This window comes from Chiloscyllium plagiosum, unplaced genomic scaffold (genome assembly GCF_037043375.1).
Source record: "Chiloscyllium plagiosum isolate Xiang-an unplaced genomic scaffold, Cpla_swu_hap1 HiC_scaffold_12, whole genome shotgun sequence".
Taxonomy (NCBI): Eukaryota; Metazoa; Chordata; class Chondrichthyes; order Orectolobiformes; family Hemiscylliidae; genus Chiloscyllium; species Chiloscyllium plagiosum.
Window position 1 is genome coordinate 99,577,855 of NW_028270150.1, and position 17,504 is coordinate 99,595,358.

General features: G+C 42.0%; 1 protein-coding gene across 1 annotated transcript in view; it reads right to left on the bottom strand.

Moving 5' to 3' along the window:
• Positions 1–17,504, bottom strand: part of cfap44 (cilia and flagella associated protein 44) — a 280,936-nt gene that overhangs the window by 59,037 nt on the left and 204,395 nt on the right. The window contains exons 22-23 of the mRNA XM_087993074.1: positions 12,705–12,895; positions 9,201–9,372 (exon numbers count right to left, since the gene is read on the bottom strand). Of these exons, the coding sequence (XP_087849200.1) occupies positions 9,201–9,372; positions 12,705–12,895 (363 nt within the window). The remainder of the gene's footprint in view (positions 1–9,200; positions 9,373–12,704; positions 12,896–17,504) is intronic.

Sequence of the window (17,504 nt, forward strand, 5' to 3'; positions counted from 1 at the left end):
AATGAGAATATATTTCTAAGTCAGAATGGTGAATGGCTTGGAGGGGAACTTGTGAGTGATAGTGTTCCCATGGATTGATGAACTTTATCTAAGACATTAAAATATATGGCTGCTGACATTGTAGAGGTATTTGTTTTAATTTTCCAAAATTCCTAGATTCTGGACAGATCACATCAGATTGGAAAATCAATAATGAGATTCCTCTAATCTAATGAAAAAAGGAAAGAGTCAGGACATAGGACAATACAGGCCAGTTAATCTAACATCTGTCATAACGAAAATGTTGGAATCTCCTATTAAGCATGCCAGAGCAGAGCACCTGGAAAATCTTAAAATAATCAAAATCAATATGATTTTGTGAAAGGGAAATTGTGTTTGACTAACTTAGCTAGCAATGTAGATAAAGAGAAACCTGTGCAATATACAGTATTTAGAAGGCATTTGCCACACTGCCACATCAAAAATTACCCTGCAAAATAAGAGATCATGGTATAGATGATAACAAATTAGCAAGGATAGAAAATAGGTCATGTTGCAGCTGTACAGTACATTGGTTAGGCCACTTTTGGAATACTGCATTCAATTTTGGTCCCTGGTATAGGAAAGATGTTGTGAAACTTTGAAGATTTACAAGGATATTGCCAGGGTTGGAAGGTTTGAGCTAAAGGGAGAGGGTCAGTAGGCTGGAGCTATTTTCCCTGGAGCATTGGAGGCTGAGGGGTGAACTTATAGTGGTTTATAAAATCATGAGGGGCGTGGATAAGGTGAATAGCCAAGGTCTTTTTTCCTAGGGTAGGTGAGTCCAAAACTGGAGAGTATAGGTTTAAGGTGAGAGGTGAAACATTTAAAAGGGACATAAGGGGCAACTTATTCATGCAGAGATTGTGGTGCATGTACAGATGAACTGCCAGAGGTAGTGGTGGAGGCTGGTACAATTATAACATTTAAAAGGCATTTGGATGGGTGTATGAATAGAAAGGGCTTAGAAGGATATGGGCCAAATGCTGGCAAATTGGACTAGATTAACTTAGGATATTTAGTCAGCATAGAGGAGTTGAACCAAAGGGTCTGTTTTCATGCCGTATATCTTTATGATTCCATGACTCTATTAGTAAGCAACAAGTGGGCATAAATAGGTCATTTTTGGACTGGCAACACATGATCAATGTGCCACTGGTAGCAATGGTATGACTTCCATTAGTGAGAACTTAGATAAATATTTTGAATGCAGGGACTGAATGTATGGGGTTTATAAATTTGCTGATGATACAAAGAGAAGTAAGAAAGTAAAATTACATGGTCACTTTCAAAAGATGTTTTGTCTTACAAAAGAGATTAGAACCGGTTGTGGGGGGGTGTCACAGTTTAAAAATAACAGGTCTACCATTTAGGATAGATAAAGGAGGAATTTTCCCTCTAAACAAGTCATGACTCTTTGAGACCCATTTCCCACAGAGCAGTGGAAGCAGGGTAAGTGATTATTTTAACATAGTGGTAGATTGGTTCCCTTATTCCTGAAATTTAAAGGTGATCAAGAGTAAGAAGAGAAATGAAATTGAAACTACAATCAGATTGGTGACGATGTTGTCAACTAATTGAGCAGCTGAAAGGCCTAATGCAGCTCGTACTGTATATGCTTATATGCACAATGCACAAGTAGATCGGAAGAACGAGAGAAAGTCAGACAAAAATATAAAATCAGACAGGCAAAGTTTCTTCAGGAATTTAGAAAGAAAAGTTAACAAAGTAAGTGTTTGTCCTATAGGAAATGAGTCCAGGGAAATATTAGTGCAAGATAAGGAAGTAGCAGATAAAATGAACAGATGATCTGTGTCAATCTTCCCTCATCTTCTGCCTCAGGAGCTTACAACCATACGCCTTAACATAAAATTCACCAGCTTCCATTCTCATCCTCCCCATCCTCCCATCTCATCCCAGGCCCAGCCCTCTCTCTCCACCCCACCCCACCCCACCCCCTTAACCTGACCCTGTGAACCTTCCTTCCCATCTATCTGTCCCACTGACCAATCATAGCAACCTCCGACCTGCATCCACCTATCACCATCCCACCCACCTTTCCCCCAGCCCTGCCCTCCCATCCCATTTATTTCTCAGCCCCCTTCCTCTCTCCCCCCCCCCCATCCTGATGAAAGGTTCCTACCTGAAACATTGACTCCCCTTCTCCTCTGATGCTGCTTGACCTGCTGTACTTTTTCCAGCTTGTCTTTATCTACTCTGACCCTCCAGAATCTGCAGTTCTCATTAATAGCAAGTATTCAAGAAAGCAAATAAAATATTATCGTTTATTGCAAGAGAAACTGAGTGAAAGAGTAGGGAGGTGATGGTTCAGTGATTTAGCATACTGGTGAGACCTATACTGTGTATAGCACTAGTTACTGTACTTGTTGGAAGTTGTTCAAGGAAGTTTACTCGACTAATACCTGGAAGAGCGGATTGCCTTGTGAGAAAAGGCTAGACAGACTAGGCCTGTATCCTCTGGAGTTTAGAAGTGTCAGAGGTGACTTAATTTAAACATAAGATCATGAGGGGGATCTGACCAAGTGGAGGAGTCACTGTTTAAGAATAAGAGGTCACCCATTTCAGACAGAGATGGGTGGGGGTTGGTGAAGATTTCTTTAGTAAGATTGAGAATCTTTGGAATTCTCTTCCCCAAGCATTAAAGTTTAGTTATTCATGTGTAGGATGTGGGTGTTGCTGGCTAGCCAGTATTTAATGCCCATTTGTGGTTGCCCTTGAGAAGATGGTGGTGAGCTGCCTTCTTGAACCACTGCAGTCCACCTACTGTGAGTTAACCCATAATGGCATTAGGGAAGGAATTCCAAGATTTCCTAGCGACAATGAAGGAACAGCCAAATATTTCCAAGTCAGAATGGTGAGTAGCTTGGAGGGTTACCTGCAAGTGGTGGTGGTCCCATATATCTGCTGCCCTTGTCCTCCTAGATGGAAATGGTGTGGGTTTGGAAGGTGCTGTCTGAGGATCTTTGATGAATTTGGCAGTGCATCTTGTAGATAGTATATACTCCTGCTACTGAGCGTCCATGGGGGAGAAAATGAATGCTTGTGGCTGTAGTACCAAGCAAGCAGGCTACTTTGTCTGGCTGTTGTCAAGCTTCTTGAGTGTTGTTGGGGCTGTACTCATCCAGGCAAATAGGGAGTATTCTATCATACTCCTAACTTGTAGCTTTTAGATGGTGGACAGGCTTTAAAGAGTCAGAAAGTGAGTTATCACTGCAGTATTCTTAGCCTCTGACCTGCTCTTGTTTATGGTTGAAATCAGATCAGCCATGATCTTATTAAATGGCAGATTCAGAGTCAAAGGGTCAATAGCCTGTTCTTGTTCCTTGTTTGTATGTGCAATGCAATTTGAGAGAGCACTTAAGAATCAATCACAATGTCCTAGGCCTGTAATCAGATATAAATCAGATAATTTAAGGACAGCAGTTTCTTTCCCTGAAGGACAGTGAACCAGACAGATTTTTGTAGAAGAATCTAGTATTTTATTGATACCAATGGTGATACTAGTTTTTATATCAAGCTTAATTAACTGATTATAAAATCTCCAGCTGTTATGATGAGAATTAAATTCTTAACCTTGTGATTACATATCCAGACCACTGGTGTAGTGGAATAATCACATTGCTATCATAGGTGCCTACACTCGCAGAACTTTAATCTGAGTTTGTAAAATAAGATGTTAGCAGAGTATGTGTGTTGATACTGGGATAGTTCTGAGAATATGCCTAATTAAGCACAGTGTGGTGAGCTCAGTGCTAAATCTTTAATGCTGTGTCAGCCACTTTTGTAATGAAAGTGTGTATATTGAGGTCTGCAGCACAGTCATAAGTTCTTTGGAATTTATTCAGACTACTGTCACTGAGTCTGAAGGTATCAGATTACAGTTGGCTATCTCCAGCTGGTGAATTTGAAATGTCTATTTCTGTGTTCTCTAATGTTCAAAATTTGCCAGAGGATAAGATGATCAGAGTCTTTTCAATAATATCTTCATTGGCACCTTTTGGCAAATTCATCATCTTAACAGCAAAATACTGTCATGAATGATGAGAATGGATGATACCTAGTCATGTTGAAAGCACATGAAGAAGCTCAATATTTATTTACAGGTAATTCCATTAATCATCCATCGCTTATCATTTAATACAAACCAATTACTAAAAAGGAAAGCAACTGTTACCAATTCAATCATTACAACAACACTAACTCCAATCTACACATCAACATGAACGGAGCAAATTAGCACAAAACTTCAGTGGTACATGATCAAATAAGAGCATGAACTGGAGTAGGCCATTCAGACCATCAAGGCTGCCCAAGCATTCAATACATCATAGGTGATCAAACACTTCAATACATTTTACTCACCTCATCCCCATAAACCCATAAACCAGCTAATCAGAAAACTATCAATCTCTGCTTTAAATATACTCATTTTTTTTGTTGGGGACACATTCAAAAAAGGAGAAAGTGAGGTCTGCAGACGCTGGAGATCAAAGCTGAAACTTTATTGCTGGAACAGCACAGCAGGTCAGGCAGCATCTAGGGAACAGAAGATTCGACGTTTCGGGCACATGCCCTTCTTCAGGAATGACACATTCAAAAAAAACAAGTCTGTCAAACGTGATTTCCCATTTGCTGAATATGCCCAATCAGATCATTGTCAACTGGTGCATATTTATCCTACTAATTACAACAGATTCTAGGAGGAGGTGAGGACTGCAGATGCTGGAGAGTGTAGTGCTGGAGAAGCTCAGCAAATAACACATTCTTGTATTTTTCATACTATTGATAAAGGGCTAACAGATTTGTGGCCCTCTGGTTTCTCTCTTTTTTTCTTAAATAGTGGGCTGACGATTGCTACTTTCTGGTTTTCAGGAATCATTCCACAATCTATAGAATATCACCAATGCGTTGACTATCTCAAAAACCACCTCCACTTCAACATTCTGGGTCTGCAGATCATCAGATCCTGGGGATTTAACATATTTCAGCTCCATTAATCTCTCCAATACAATTGTTTTAAGGACGCTAATTTCCTTCAACTCCTTATTTTCCCAAGCCACTTAATCTTTAGTTTTGGGAGATTTCTGGTATCTTCCTCATAGAAAACAGACATAAAAGAATAATTTAGCTTCTCTACCATTTCTCTATTTCCAATTATAAATCCTCCTGACTTTGTCCATAATGGATGCACATTCGTTTTATATAACTATAGCAGCTTTTTACAGTCTGTTTTTTGATAGATTGCATTCATATTCGAGTTTCCTTTTCCTTGTCAGTTTCTTGGTCCTCCTTTGCTGTAGGTAGCTGCAACCAATGTCTGCTGTCCCTTGCTGTTTCTTAGCATCAAACAGATTCCACACATTTTGTTCTTATGATCTGAGATCCATCCTCACCAATGTACTGATCCCATCCCTTATTACCAGTGCAGCTCCACCTCCTTGCCTCTCCTTCTTAAATGTCAAATATTCTTTAATATTCAGTTTCCATTCGTGGTCACCATCCAGCCATGTTTCTGTAACAGCAATTAGATCATGCCTACTTATATCTACTTGTGTCTTTAGATTGTCAGTTCTTGTTGTGAATGTTGTAGCATTCAGATCAAGTGCCTTTTGAAATCATTCCACTTTAGAAATGTATTCAATGCTCAGCTTAGTTTCTCCTCTTTTCTAGCTTCCCCAGCATCTTTTCAATTTCCTGTTACCAACTTATTTCCTTCCAATTGTTACCCTCACAGTTTCCTATCCCATGTCAGGCTAGATTAAATCCACCCCAACAGTATTGGCAAGAAAGGATATCAGTCCCAGTTCTGTTAAGATGTAAATTGTTCTGTTTGTATAGGTCCCATCTGCCCCGATACCAATTCCTCAGAGATCTGATGCTCTCCTTCCTACACCAGTTCTCCAGTATATTTTCAACCAATCATTCTTATGATCACTGCACACAGCACTGGGAACAACCCTGGAATGACTACTCTTGAGGTTGACTCAGTGCTTAGCATTGCTAGCTCACAGTGCCAGGGATCCAAGTTCAATTCCAGCCTTGGGAGAATGTCTGTCTGTGTGGAGTCTGCATATTTCTTCGAGTCTGCATGGCCTTCTGTTTCTTCCCACAATCCAAAATTGTGCAGGTTAGGTGGAATGGGCAAGCTAAATTGCCTGTAATGTCCAGGCTAGCCACGGTAAATGCAGGGTTGTGGGGATAAGGTGAGGTGGCTGGGACTGGGTGGGATGCTCTTCGGAGAGTCGGTGCAGACCCAATGCACTGTAGGGCGCATGTGTTTTTTAATTTTGTTCCTAAATCCCTGAAATCAGTTTTCCAGACCTTAACCCTATTCCTATCTATGTCATTGGCACCAATATAGGCCACGATTTTTGGCTGATCTCCCTCCCCCAGAAGGAGTTCCTGCAGTAGCTCCATGATATCCTTGGCCCTGAGTAGAAACTTTATTGCTGGAACAGCACAGCAGGTTAGGCAGCATCCAGGGAACAGGAGATTCGACGTTTCGGGCACAGGCCCTTCTTCAGGATGCTGCCTAACCTGCTGTGCTGTTCCAGCAATAAAGTTTCAACTTTGATCTCCAGCATCTGCAGACCTCACTTTATCCTTGGCCCTGACACTTGGGAGGTAACATACTCTCCTGACATCACATTTAATGCCATGTAAACTCCTGTGTGATCCTCTGAATATGGAATCCCCTATAACTGTGCTCTTCCATTCCTGTTCCTCTGTACAGTCAAATTGTCTATGGTGCCACTCTTCTGAGGAAACCATCGCTCTCACTACTTTCCAAAATGGAAAACAATTAGCAAATAGAATCTGATATGAAACACATTGCAAAAGAATAGAACAGAGGATGAAGAGTTTGGTAAATATTGAGTTTTTTTATTCTTTCATGAAATGTTAATGTTGCTGTCAAGGCAGTTGCCATTCCCTTAACTGTCTTAAACTTTGTAACTTGCTTGGCCATTTTTGAGAATAGTCAAGAGCCAACCTCTCTGCTGTGGGTCTGGAGTCTCTTGTTGGTTAGACTAGTAAAGATGGCAGATTTCCTTCTCTAAAGGGTGAATTAGATGCGATTTTACAACAGATAGGCCTTGTGGTCCAACTCATCCATGCCGCCAGGTTTCCAAAACTGAACTAACCCCATCTACCTGCTTTTGGCCCAGATCCCTCTAAACCTTTCTTACACATGTACCTGTCCAAACGTTTTTTAAATATTGTAATTGTACTCACCTCTACCACTTCCTCTGGCAGCTCGTTCTATATATGCACCATCCTCTGTGTGAAAAAGTTGGCCTTCAAGTCCCTTTTAAATCTTTCCCCTCTCACCTTAAACCTCTGCCTTCTAGCTTTGGATTCTCTTATCCATAGAAAAAGACCTTCGCTATTCACCCTTTCTATGCCCCTCATGATTTTATAAACCTCTATATGGTCACCCCTCAGCCTCCAACACTCCAGGGAAAGCAGTCCCAACCCTATCCTACCTTTCCCTATAACTCAAACTCTCCAGTCATGGCAACATCCTTGTGAATTTTTTTGTGTATTATCTAGTTTAATAACATCCTTCCTCTAGCATGGCGAACAGAATTGTACAGTTTTTTAAAAGTGGCCTCACCAATGTCTTGTACAGCTGCAACATGGCATACCAACTATACTCAATGCATTGACCAATGAAGACAAGCACACCAAACACTTTCTTCACCACAGTGTCTGCCTCCAACACCACTTTCAAGGAACAATGAACCTGCACCACTAGGTCATTCTGTTCAACAACACCCTGCAGAACCCAGCCATTAACTGTGTAAATCCTGGTCACCATTACTGAGACTAGTTATATTCCAGGTTTATTAATTGAATTCATAGTCATAGACTCATAGAGACATACAGCATGGAAACAGACCCTTCGATCTAACCTGTCCATCTCCCCAAACCCTCCGATTCATATACACATCCATATGCCTTTTAAATGTTGCAATTGTACCAGCCTCCACCACATCCTCTGGCAGCTCATTCCATACCCGTACCACCCTCTGTGTGAAAAAGTTGCCCCTTATTTCTCTTTTATATGTTTCCCCTCTCATCCTAAACCTAAGCCTAAACTTCTGGACTCCCCGACCCCAGGGGACTTTGCCTATTTACCCTATCCATGCCCCTCATAATTGAGTAAACCTCTATAAGGTCACCCTTCAGCCTCCGACGCTCCAGGGAAAACAGCCCCAGCCTGTTCAGCCTCTCCCTATAGCTCAAATCCTCCAACCCTGGCAGCATCCTTGTAAATCTTTTCTGAACCCTTTCAAGTTTCACAACATCTTTCCGATAGGAAGGAGACCAGAATTGCACGCAATATTCCAACAGTGGCCTAACCAATGTCCTATACAGCCACAACATGACCTTCTAACTCCTGTACTCAATACTCTAACCAATAAAGGAAAGCATACCAAACACCTTCTTCACTATCCTATCTACCTGCGACTCCACTTTCAAGGTGCTATAAACCTGCACTCCAAGGTCTCTTTGTTCAGCAACACTCCCTAGGACCTTACCATTAAGTGTATAAGTTCTGTTAAGATTTGCTTTTCCAAAATGCAGCACCTCGCATTTATCTGAATTAAACTCCATCTGCCACTTCTCTGCCCATTTGCCCATCTGGTCAAGATCCTGTTGTAATCTGAGGTTACCCTCTTCGCTGTCCACTACACCTCCAATTTTGGTGTCATCTGCAAATTTACTAAGTGTACCTCTTATGCTCACATCCAAATCATTTATGTAAATGACAAAAAGTAGAGAACTCAGCACCGATCCTTGTGGCACTCCACTGGTCACAGGCCTTCAGTCTGAAGGATTTGAACTCACGTGCCTGGAGCATTACACTGAGCGACTGGATTATATAACCACCACACTACCACCTACGCCATTAAGAAGCATCTTAAAAAAGGGCAGTGAAGTTAAGAGATGGAAAGGTTTCGGGAGGGAGTTCCAGAGTTTAGGACACAGGTGGTTGAAGACATGACGATGTCTTCAATGTTGGAATTAAGGAAATCAAGGAGTAACATGGAATACACCAACAAATCTATATATTTTACAGTCCTGCTTTCTTTAATACCCTCATAGAAAAGCAAAAATATTTAAATAGTTTAAAGAAACAAAGAAAAAACCCTCACAGCTGTTTCCATTCGTTTTTCCTCTGGTCAATTTTGATTTTTGCTTTCTCTGAATTGTTTATCAGTCTTTCAACTTGCCGCAATCCAGCAGTCACTTTTGCTTGTGGATGTTGTGTACCTTTCAACAGATGGACATCCAGGTCCTGTTCTGCAGTCTCTTCCTTATCAATGCCTAAAGGAGACAGAGCAGTGATTAATCAGAAATTAAGTTGTTGTACCCATTCTTTTGCGCAAAAGCTACAACTGATATCATTAACAGCAGTTCACAAGGCCTTCAGTGGTAATGGAACATAGAACATAGAACAGTACAGAACAGGCCCTTCAGCGCACCATGCTGTGCCAACCATTGATCCTCACGTATGTACCCTCAAATTTCTGTGACCATATGCATGTCCAGCAGTCTCTTAAATGTCCCCAATGACCTTGCTTCCACAACTGCTGCTGGCAACGCATTCCATGCTCTCACAACTCTCTGTGTAAAGAACCCACCTCTGACATCCCCTCTATACTTTCCTCCAACCAGCTTAAAACTATGACCCCTTGTGTTAGCTATTTCTGCCCTGGGGAATAGTCTCTGGCTATCGACTCTATCTATACCTCTCATTATCTTGTATACCTCAATTAGATCCCCTCACCTCCTTCTTTTCTCCAATGAAAAAAGTCCGAGCTCAGACAACCTCTCTTCATAAGATAAGCCCTCCAGTCCAGGCAGCATCCTGGTAAACTTCCTCTGAACCCTCTCCAAAGCATCCACATCTTTCCTATAATAGGGAGACCAGAACTGGACGCAGTATTCCAAGTGCGGTCTAACCAAAGTTTTATAGAGCTGCAACAAGATCTCATGACTCTTAAACTCAATCCCCCTGTTAATGAAAGCCAAAACACCATATGCTTTCTTAACAACCCTGTCCACTTGGGTGGCCATTTTAAGGGATCTATGTACCTGCACACCAAGATCCCTCTGTTCCTCCACACTGCCAAGAATCCTATCCTTAATCCTGTACTCAGCTTTCAAATTCGACCTTCCAAAATGCATCACCTCGCATTTATCCAGGTTGAACTCCATCTGCCACCTCTCAGCCCATCTCTGCATCCTGTCAATATCCCGCTGCAGCCTACAACAGCCCTCTATACTGTCAATGACACCTCCAACCTTTGTGTCGTCTGCAAACTTGCTGACCCATCCTTCAATCCCCTCATCCAAGTCATTAATAAAAATTGCAAACAATAGAGGCCCAAGGACAGAGCCCTGTGGAACACCACTCACCACTGACTTCCAGGCAGAATATTTTCCTTCTTCTACCACTCACTGTCTTCAGTTGGCCAGCCAATTCTATATCCAGACAGCTAAGTTCCCCTGTATCCCATTCCTCCTGACCTTCTGAATGAGCCTACCATGGGGAACCTTATCAATACCTTGCTGAAGTCCATATACACCACATCCACAGCTCGACCCTCATCAACCTTTCTAGTCACATCCTCAAAGAACTCTATAAGGTTTCTGAGGCATGACCTGCCCCTCACAAAGCCATGTTGACTGCATTTAATCAAGCTATGCTCCTCCAGATGGTCATAAATCCTATCCCTCAGAATCCTTTCTAACAACTTGCAGACGACAGACGTGAGACTTACTGGTCTGTAATTGCCAGGGATTTCCCTATTTCCTTTCTTGAAGAGAGGAATTACATTTGCCTCTCTCCAGTCCTCAGGTACAACTCCAGTGGAGAGCGAGGATGCAAAGATCTTCGCAAGTGGCGAAGCAATTGCATTTCTCGTTTCCCAAAGCAGCCGAGGACAAATCTGGTCCGGGCCTGGTGACTTGTGAATCTTAATGTTTGACAAAATTTTCAGCACATCAGCTTCGTCTATCTCTATCCATTCCAGCATGCACACCTGCTCTTCAAAGGTTTCATTCACTACAAACTTTGTTTCTTTCGTAAAGACATAAGCAAAAAACTCATTTAGGGCTTCCCCTACCTCCTCAGACTCCACACAGAAGTTCCCTATGCTATCCCTGATTGGCCCTACTCTTTCTTTGACCATTCTCTTATTCCTCACATAAATGTAAAATGCCTTTGTGTTCTCCCTAATCTGTTCTGCCAAGCCTTTCTCGTGCATCCTCCTGGCTCTCCCATTTTTGAGCTCCTTCCTCACCTGCCTGTAATCCTCAAGAGCTGAGCTTGACCCTAGCTTCCTCCACCTTATATAAGCTACCTTCTTCCTTTTGACGAGAAGCTCCACCGCTCTCGTCATCCAAGATTCCTTTATCTTACCCCTTCTTGCCTGTCTCAGAGGGACATATTTATTCATCACTCGCAACAACTGTTCCTTAAACAGTCTCCACATGTCTATAGTGCCTTTACCATGGAACAATTGCTCCCAGTCCATGCTTCATAACTCATATCTAATTGCATCATAGTTCCCTCTTCCCCAATTAAATATCCTCCCATTTTGCCTAATCCTCTCCTTCTCCATAGCTATGTAGAATGTGAGGCAGTTGTGGTCACTATCACCAAAATGCTCCCTCACTACAAGATCTGATACCTGCCCCGGCTCGTTTCCGAGCACCAAGTCTAGAGTGGCCTCTCCCCTCGTCGGCCTGTCAACGTACTGAGTTAGGAAACCCTCCTGAACACTCCTTACAAAAACAGCTCCATTCAAATCTTCTGCTCGAAGGAGGTTCCAATCAATATTGGGAAAGTTAAAGTCACCATTACAACAACCCTACTACGTCCACACTTTTCCAAAATCTGCCGATCTATGCTTTCTTCAATCTCCCTGCTGCTATTGAGGGGCCTGTAGTAAACCCCTAATGAGGTGACTGGTCCCTTGCTGTTCCTAATTTCCACCCATACTGACTCGGTAGGTAGATCTTCCTCGACAATGGAAGCTTCTGTAGCTGTGATACCCTCTCTGATTAGTAGTGCTACACCCCCTCCTCTTTTTTCCCCCCTCCCTATTCTTTTTAAATGCTCTAAACTCTGGAACATCCAGCAACCATTCCTGTCTCTGTTATGGCCACAATATCATAGCACCAGGTAATCTGGGCCCATCAAGATGGAGAATTGGAAAATGTGGCAACCTTTGTTTCCTAACAAAAAGGTTGCTGCAGAAAAGAAACCACACTAACCAAAGCAAATCAATGCCACATTAACTACAAAGTTAGAAGTCTTCAAAAACAGCACATTGATACTGGAATCAGGTTTGGAACATAAATGTTCTGTAAATGATAGATTAGCTTCACTTAAACAAGGCTTAGGCTAGCATGATTAATCTTGATGGGAAAGGGAGTTGAAAGAAGAAGCAGGGGAAAACAAAGAAGCAGAAACCAAAGGATTGAGAAGAAAAACCAGAAGCAGATTTGAATAATTTGTATCTAAACATATCAAGTGTTGCGATTAAAACTAGTTAGCAAATTGCTGTGGTGTATGATATAACTCTTTAAGGCCATTGTTTCAATTTAAGTAGAATAGGGTCACTGAACATTTCTTGAAAAGAGATTACCTGTTGTTTTGCTTTCCTTAAAAAGGTTCTCTTTGCTTTTCTGGTCAACCTGTATCAGGCTCTTCCTCAACATGTCAATCTTCAACTGGTGATACTTTTCAGACAAGGATGTTACCCGGTAGGTTGATACCTTATGGTCGCTTTCAAAGCAATGCACAACGATCAAGTCAAACTCCACTGCATTTCGAAATCTGTGGGAATACCAACAGCTAATTTGGCATTATTTCTTAAAATTGAGGCATCTTACTGTCTTTTACTAAATATGTCATAGGGTCACACAGCATGGAAACAGATTCTTCATTCCAACTCGACCATGCTGACCAGGTTTCCCAAACTAAATTAGCCACACTTTCCTACGTTTGGCCCATATTCCCCTATGTCTTTCCTATTCATGTACCTTTCCAAGTGCTTTTTAAATGTTGTAACTGTACCTGCATCCACCATTTCCTCTAGCAGTTCATTCCACGTAAGACCCACCCAGTATGTGAAACAGTTGCCTCTCAGATCCCTTTTAAGTCTTACTCCTCTCACCTTAAAATTATGTCCCTTAGTTTTGAACTTCCCTACCCTGTGGAAAACACCTTTGTTATTTACCTTACCTATGCCCCACATAGTCTTACAAACGACACCCCTTAACCTCCTATGCTCCAGGTGAAACCGTACCACCCTATCCAGCCTCTCCTTACAACTCAAACCCTCCAATCCCAGTAATATTCATCTAAATCTTCCCTGCATGCTTTCCAATTTAATAATATCCTTCCCATAGCAGAGCAACCAGAACTGTACTCCAAAGGTGGCCTCACTAATGTCCTGTACAGCTGCAACATGATGATCCAATTCCTATATTCAGTGTCCTGACCAATGAAGGCAAGCATGTCAAACGTCTCCTTCATCACCCCATCTACCTATGATGTCATTTTCAAGAAACTATGCATCTGAACCCTTAGGTGTTGTTGAGCTCTCTGTGTGTAACTCCTGCCCTTGTTCGTCTTACCAACATGCAGCACCCCCGCATTTATCTAAATTAAACTCCATCTGACACTCCTTAGCCTATTGGTACAATTGGTTGAGATCCTGTTGTACTCTTAGATAATCTTCTTTACTGTCCACTAAACCACCAATTCTAATGTCATAAAGTCATAGAGATGTACAGCATGGAAACAGACCCTTCGGTCCAACTTGTCCATACCGACCAGATATCCCAACCCAAACTAGTCCCACCTGCCAGCACCTCGCCCATATCCCTCCAAACCCTTCCTTTTCATATACCCTTCCAAATGCCTTTTAAATGTTGCAATTGTACCAGTCTCCACCACTTCCTCTGGCAGCTCATTACATACACGTACCATCCTCTGTGTGAAAAAGTTGCCCCTTAGGTCTCTTTAAATCTTTCCCCTCTCACCATAAACCTATGCCCTCTAGCTCTGGACTCACCCACCCCAGGGAAAAGACTTTGTCTATTTATCCTATCCATGTCTCTCATGATTGTATAAACCTCTATGAGATCACCCCTCAGCCTCTGACTCTCCAGGGAAAACAGCCCCAGCATATTCAGCTCTCCCTATAGCTCAAATACTCCAACCCTGGCAAAATCCTTGTAAATCTTTTCTGAACCATTTTAGGTTTCACAACACCTTTTCGATAAGAAGGAGACCAGAACTGCACGCAATATCCCAATAGTGGTCTAACCAATGTCCTGTATAGCCGCAACATGACCTCCCAACTCCTGTACTCAATACTCTGACCAATAAAGGAAAGCAAACCAAACGCCTTCTTCGCTATTTGATAAGGGTTGATTTCTGGTAATCATATGATATTGTCAAATGATAATTCTTGTCAAGCACATGACTCCAATCTCTGTGGAGAATAAAGAAAGCCCCTGTGAAAGACAGGATTGGCCTTTCAAAATGACATCCCTGGAACAAATCAGGAGATAATAACAAGGAATTCCACAAACTTACTAAACATGCTTCCTATATTAGGCAAAAGTAAGGACTGCAGATGCTGGAGATCAGAATCTAGATTAGAGTGGTGCTGGAAAAGCACAGCAGGTCAGGCAGCATCCGAGTAGGAAAATCTACGTTTCGGGCAAAAGCCCTTCATCAGGATCAGCACCACTCTAATCTAGACTCATGCTTCCTACATTGTCATCCAAATCATTTATATAAAGTAATGTTTACATGCAAGACTTGGCTTCCTGTCATCATGTCTTTGTCACATTTTTCATCATGTTTTTCCATCAGCCTCTTTTGGACTGTGTGAAGCAGTCTAACAAGTAAACTGAGAGGAGAGGTAAGGGTGGTCATAGCACAACCTTCCTGTGACCATGATTGATCTGTCAGAGAAGAAGCCACAGTCAAATGTGAGCCAAGATTTCCCTTGAATTCCATGTATAAGTGATAGAGCAGAGGCTGCCACAGTACTGATCGGTGATAGATGACTGTGAAGGAGAAAGTGATTAGCTGATGATTCTGGACAGAACTTGGGTGGCACGTTGGCTCAGTGGCTAATACTGCTGCCGCACAGCGCCAGGGACCCAGGTTTGATTCCAGACTCAGGCGACTGTCTGTGTGGAGTTTGCACATTCTCCCTGTGTCTGCGTGGAATTTCTCCAGGTGCTTCAGTTTCCTTCCACAGTCTAAAAATGTCCAGGCTAGGTGGATTAGCCATGGAAAATACAGGATTACAGGGATAAGGTATGGGGTGGGTGTGGTGGGATGCTCTTTGGGGGTCATTGTGGATTCGATGACCCAAATTGCCTGCTTTCGCTTTGTAGGGATTCTATGAATTGCTGATTCTTGAAAGGAGTAGGAGAACAGTGCTCATCAACCTAATTCACATTGCTGTATGTGCAACCTATATGTAAATTGATGCTAAATTGACCAGTACTACAGAAGCTGTTATATTTGAAATGGAATTACTTGGATGTGAATACTCTGCCACATTCTGAGATGTTAAGAGCAGTGTATAATGCAAGTTTGTTCTTTTTCTTACTCAAGTACTGTTATTAAAATGTTACCAAATTCTGTAAAATACCACTGCTATGTACTGTTACTGCAACAGACATAAACAGGAGCAGCCTACCTAGTCACTCAAGCTTGGTCCAATATTCAATGAAATCATTTGTCAACTGTTACTTATCTCCATAAACACATCTTTGACCCATATCCTGAATACCATTATAGAAATCATTGTCACTCTCTGAATAAAGTTCCAAACACTCTTTGTGCACAGAATATAATTCTGAAAGGTTTTCTCTGGAAAGCTTTGAGCAGTTAATCAACTGTTGATAAACTATTTTGATACTAATTTTTATTTTATTGCCAATCTGAAGATTTGCAAGAAGAAGCACAGGACAGTTCTTGGTTGTGATCGAAGATGTGGGTTGCATATGCTGTCCTGAAGGAACAAGGGAAACTGGATCAGGAGTTGAGTATTCAGCCTTTTGAGCTTGCTCTGCCATTCAGCTAGATCATGGCTGATCTTCTACTCAACTCCAGTTTCCCAATCTATCCCCAAAAGACTTAGTATCATAAAGCAACGTCGTAAGTTACCATTTCATACATCAAAAAACTTTACATTTTAATGTGGAAGCAAAATACCACAAATTACCTTTAATGCAGATACTTTTTAAGAAATCTCACAGACAATCAAATACTTAAATAACTATTTAGAGTCAGAGAGTCTGACTGCACAGAGACAGGCACTTTGGCCCAAGCTGGTTGACAAAAATGTCCATTCACTCTAACCCCATTTCTTTGCACCTGGCCCCTATCCTTCTAAACCTTTTCTATCCATTTATTTGTCCAAATGCTTTTAAATGTTGTTAATGTAACCACCTCAACCACTTCCACTGGCAGGTCATTCCATGTGTGCATCATCCTCTGTGTAAAAAAACAAAAGTTGTCCCTCAGGTTCCCTTTCATTCTTCCCTTCTAACCTTAAACTGATGCCCTCTAGGCCTCAATTCACAACCCTGGGAAAAAGAATGAGTGTATTCACCCTATCCATGCCTCTCATGATCTTATACACTTCTATAAGATACCCCGTCAGTCTCCTAAGCTCTCAAAAGAAAAGTCCTAGCCTGTCTGATCTCTCCCACTGAATCCTGGCAGCATCCTTGTAAACTTCTTGTGCACTCTTGCCAGTTTAATAACATCCTTCCTATAGCAAAGTGACCAAAACTGAACACAATACTCCAAGTGTATAAGACTCTGGTGCGGCCGCATCTGGAGTATTGTGTGCAGTTTTGGTCGCCATATTATAGGAAGGATGTGGAGGCACTGGAACGGGTGCAGAGGAGGTTTACCAGGATGTTGCCTGGTATGGTAGAAAGATCGTATGAGGAAAGGCTGAGGCACTTGGGGTTGTTTTCATTGGAGAAAAGAAGGTTTAGGGGTGACTTGATAGAGGTGTACAAGATGATTAGGGGTTTAGATAGGGTCGACAGTGAGAATCTTTTTCCACGTATGGAGTCAGCTATTACAAGGGGGCATAGCTTTAAATTAAGGGGGGGTAGGTATAGGACAGATGTTAGGGGTAGGTTCTTTACTCAGCGAGTCGTGAGTTCATGGAATGCCCTGCCAGTAGCAGTGGTGGACTCTCCCTCATAATGGGCATTTAAGTGGGCATTGGATAGGCATATGGAGGATAGTGGGCTAGTGTAGGTTAGGTAGGCTTGGATCGGCACAACATCGAGGGCCGAAGGGCCTGTACTGCGCTAAATTCTTCTATTTTCTATGTTCTATAAGTGCGACCACACCCACATCCTGTACAACTGCAACATAACTTCTCAACTTC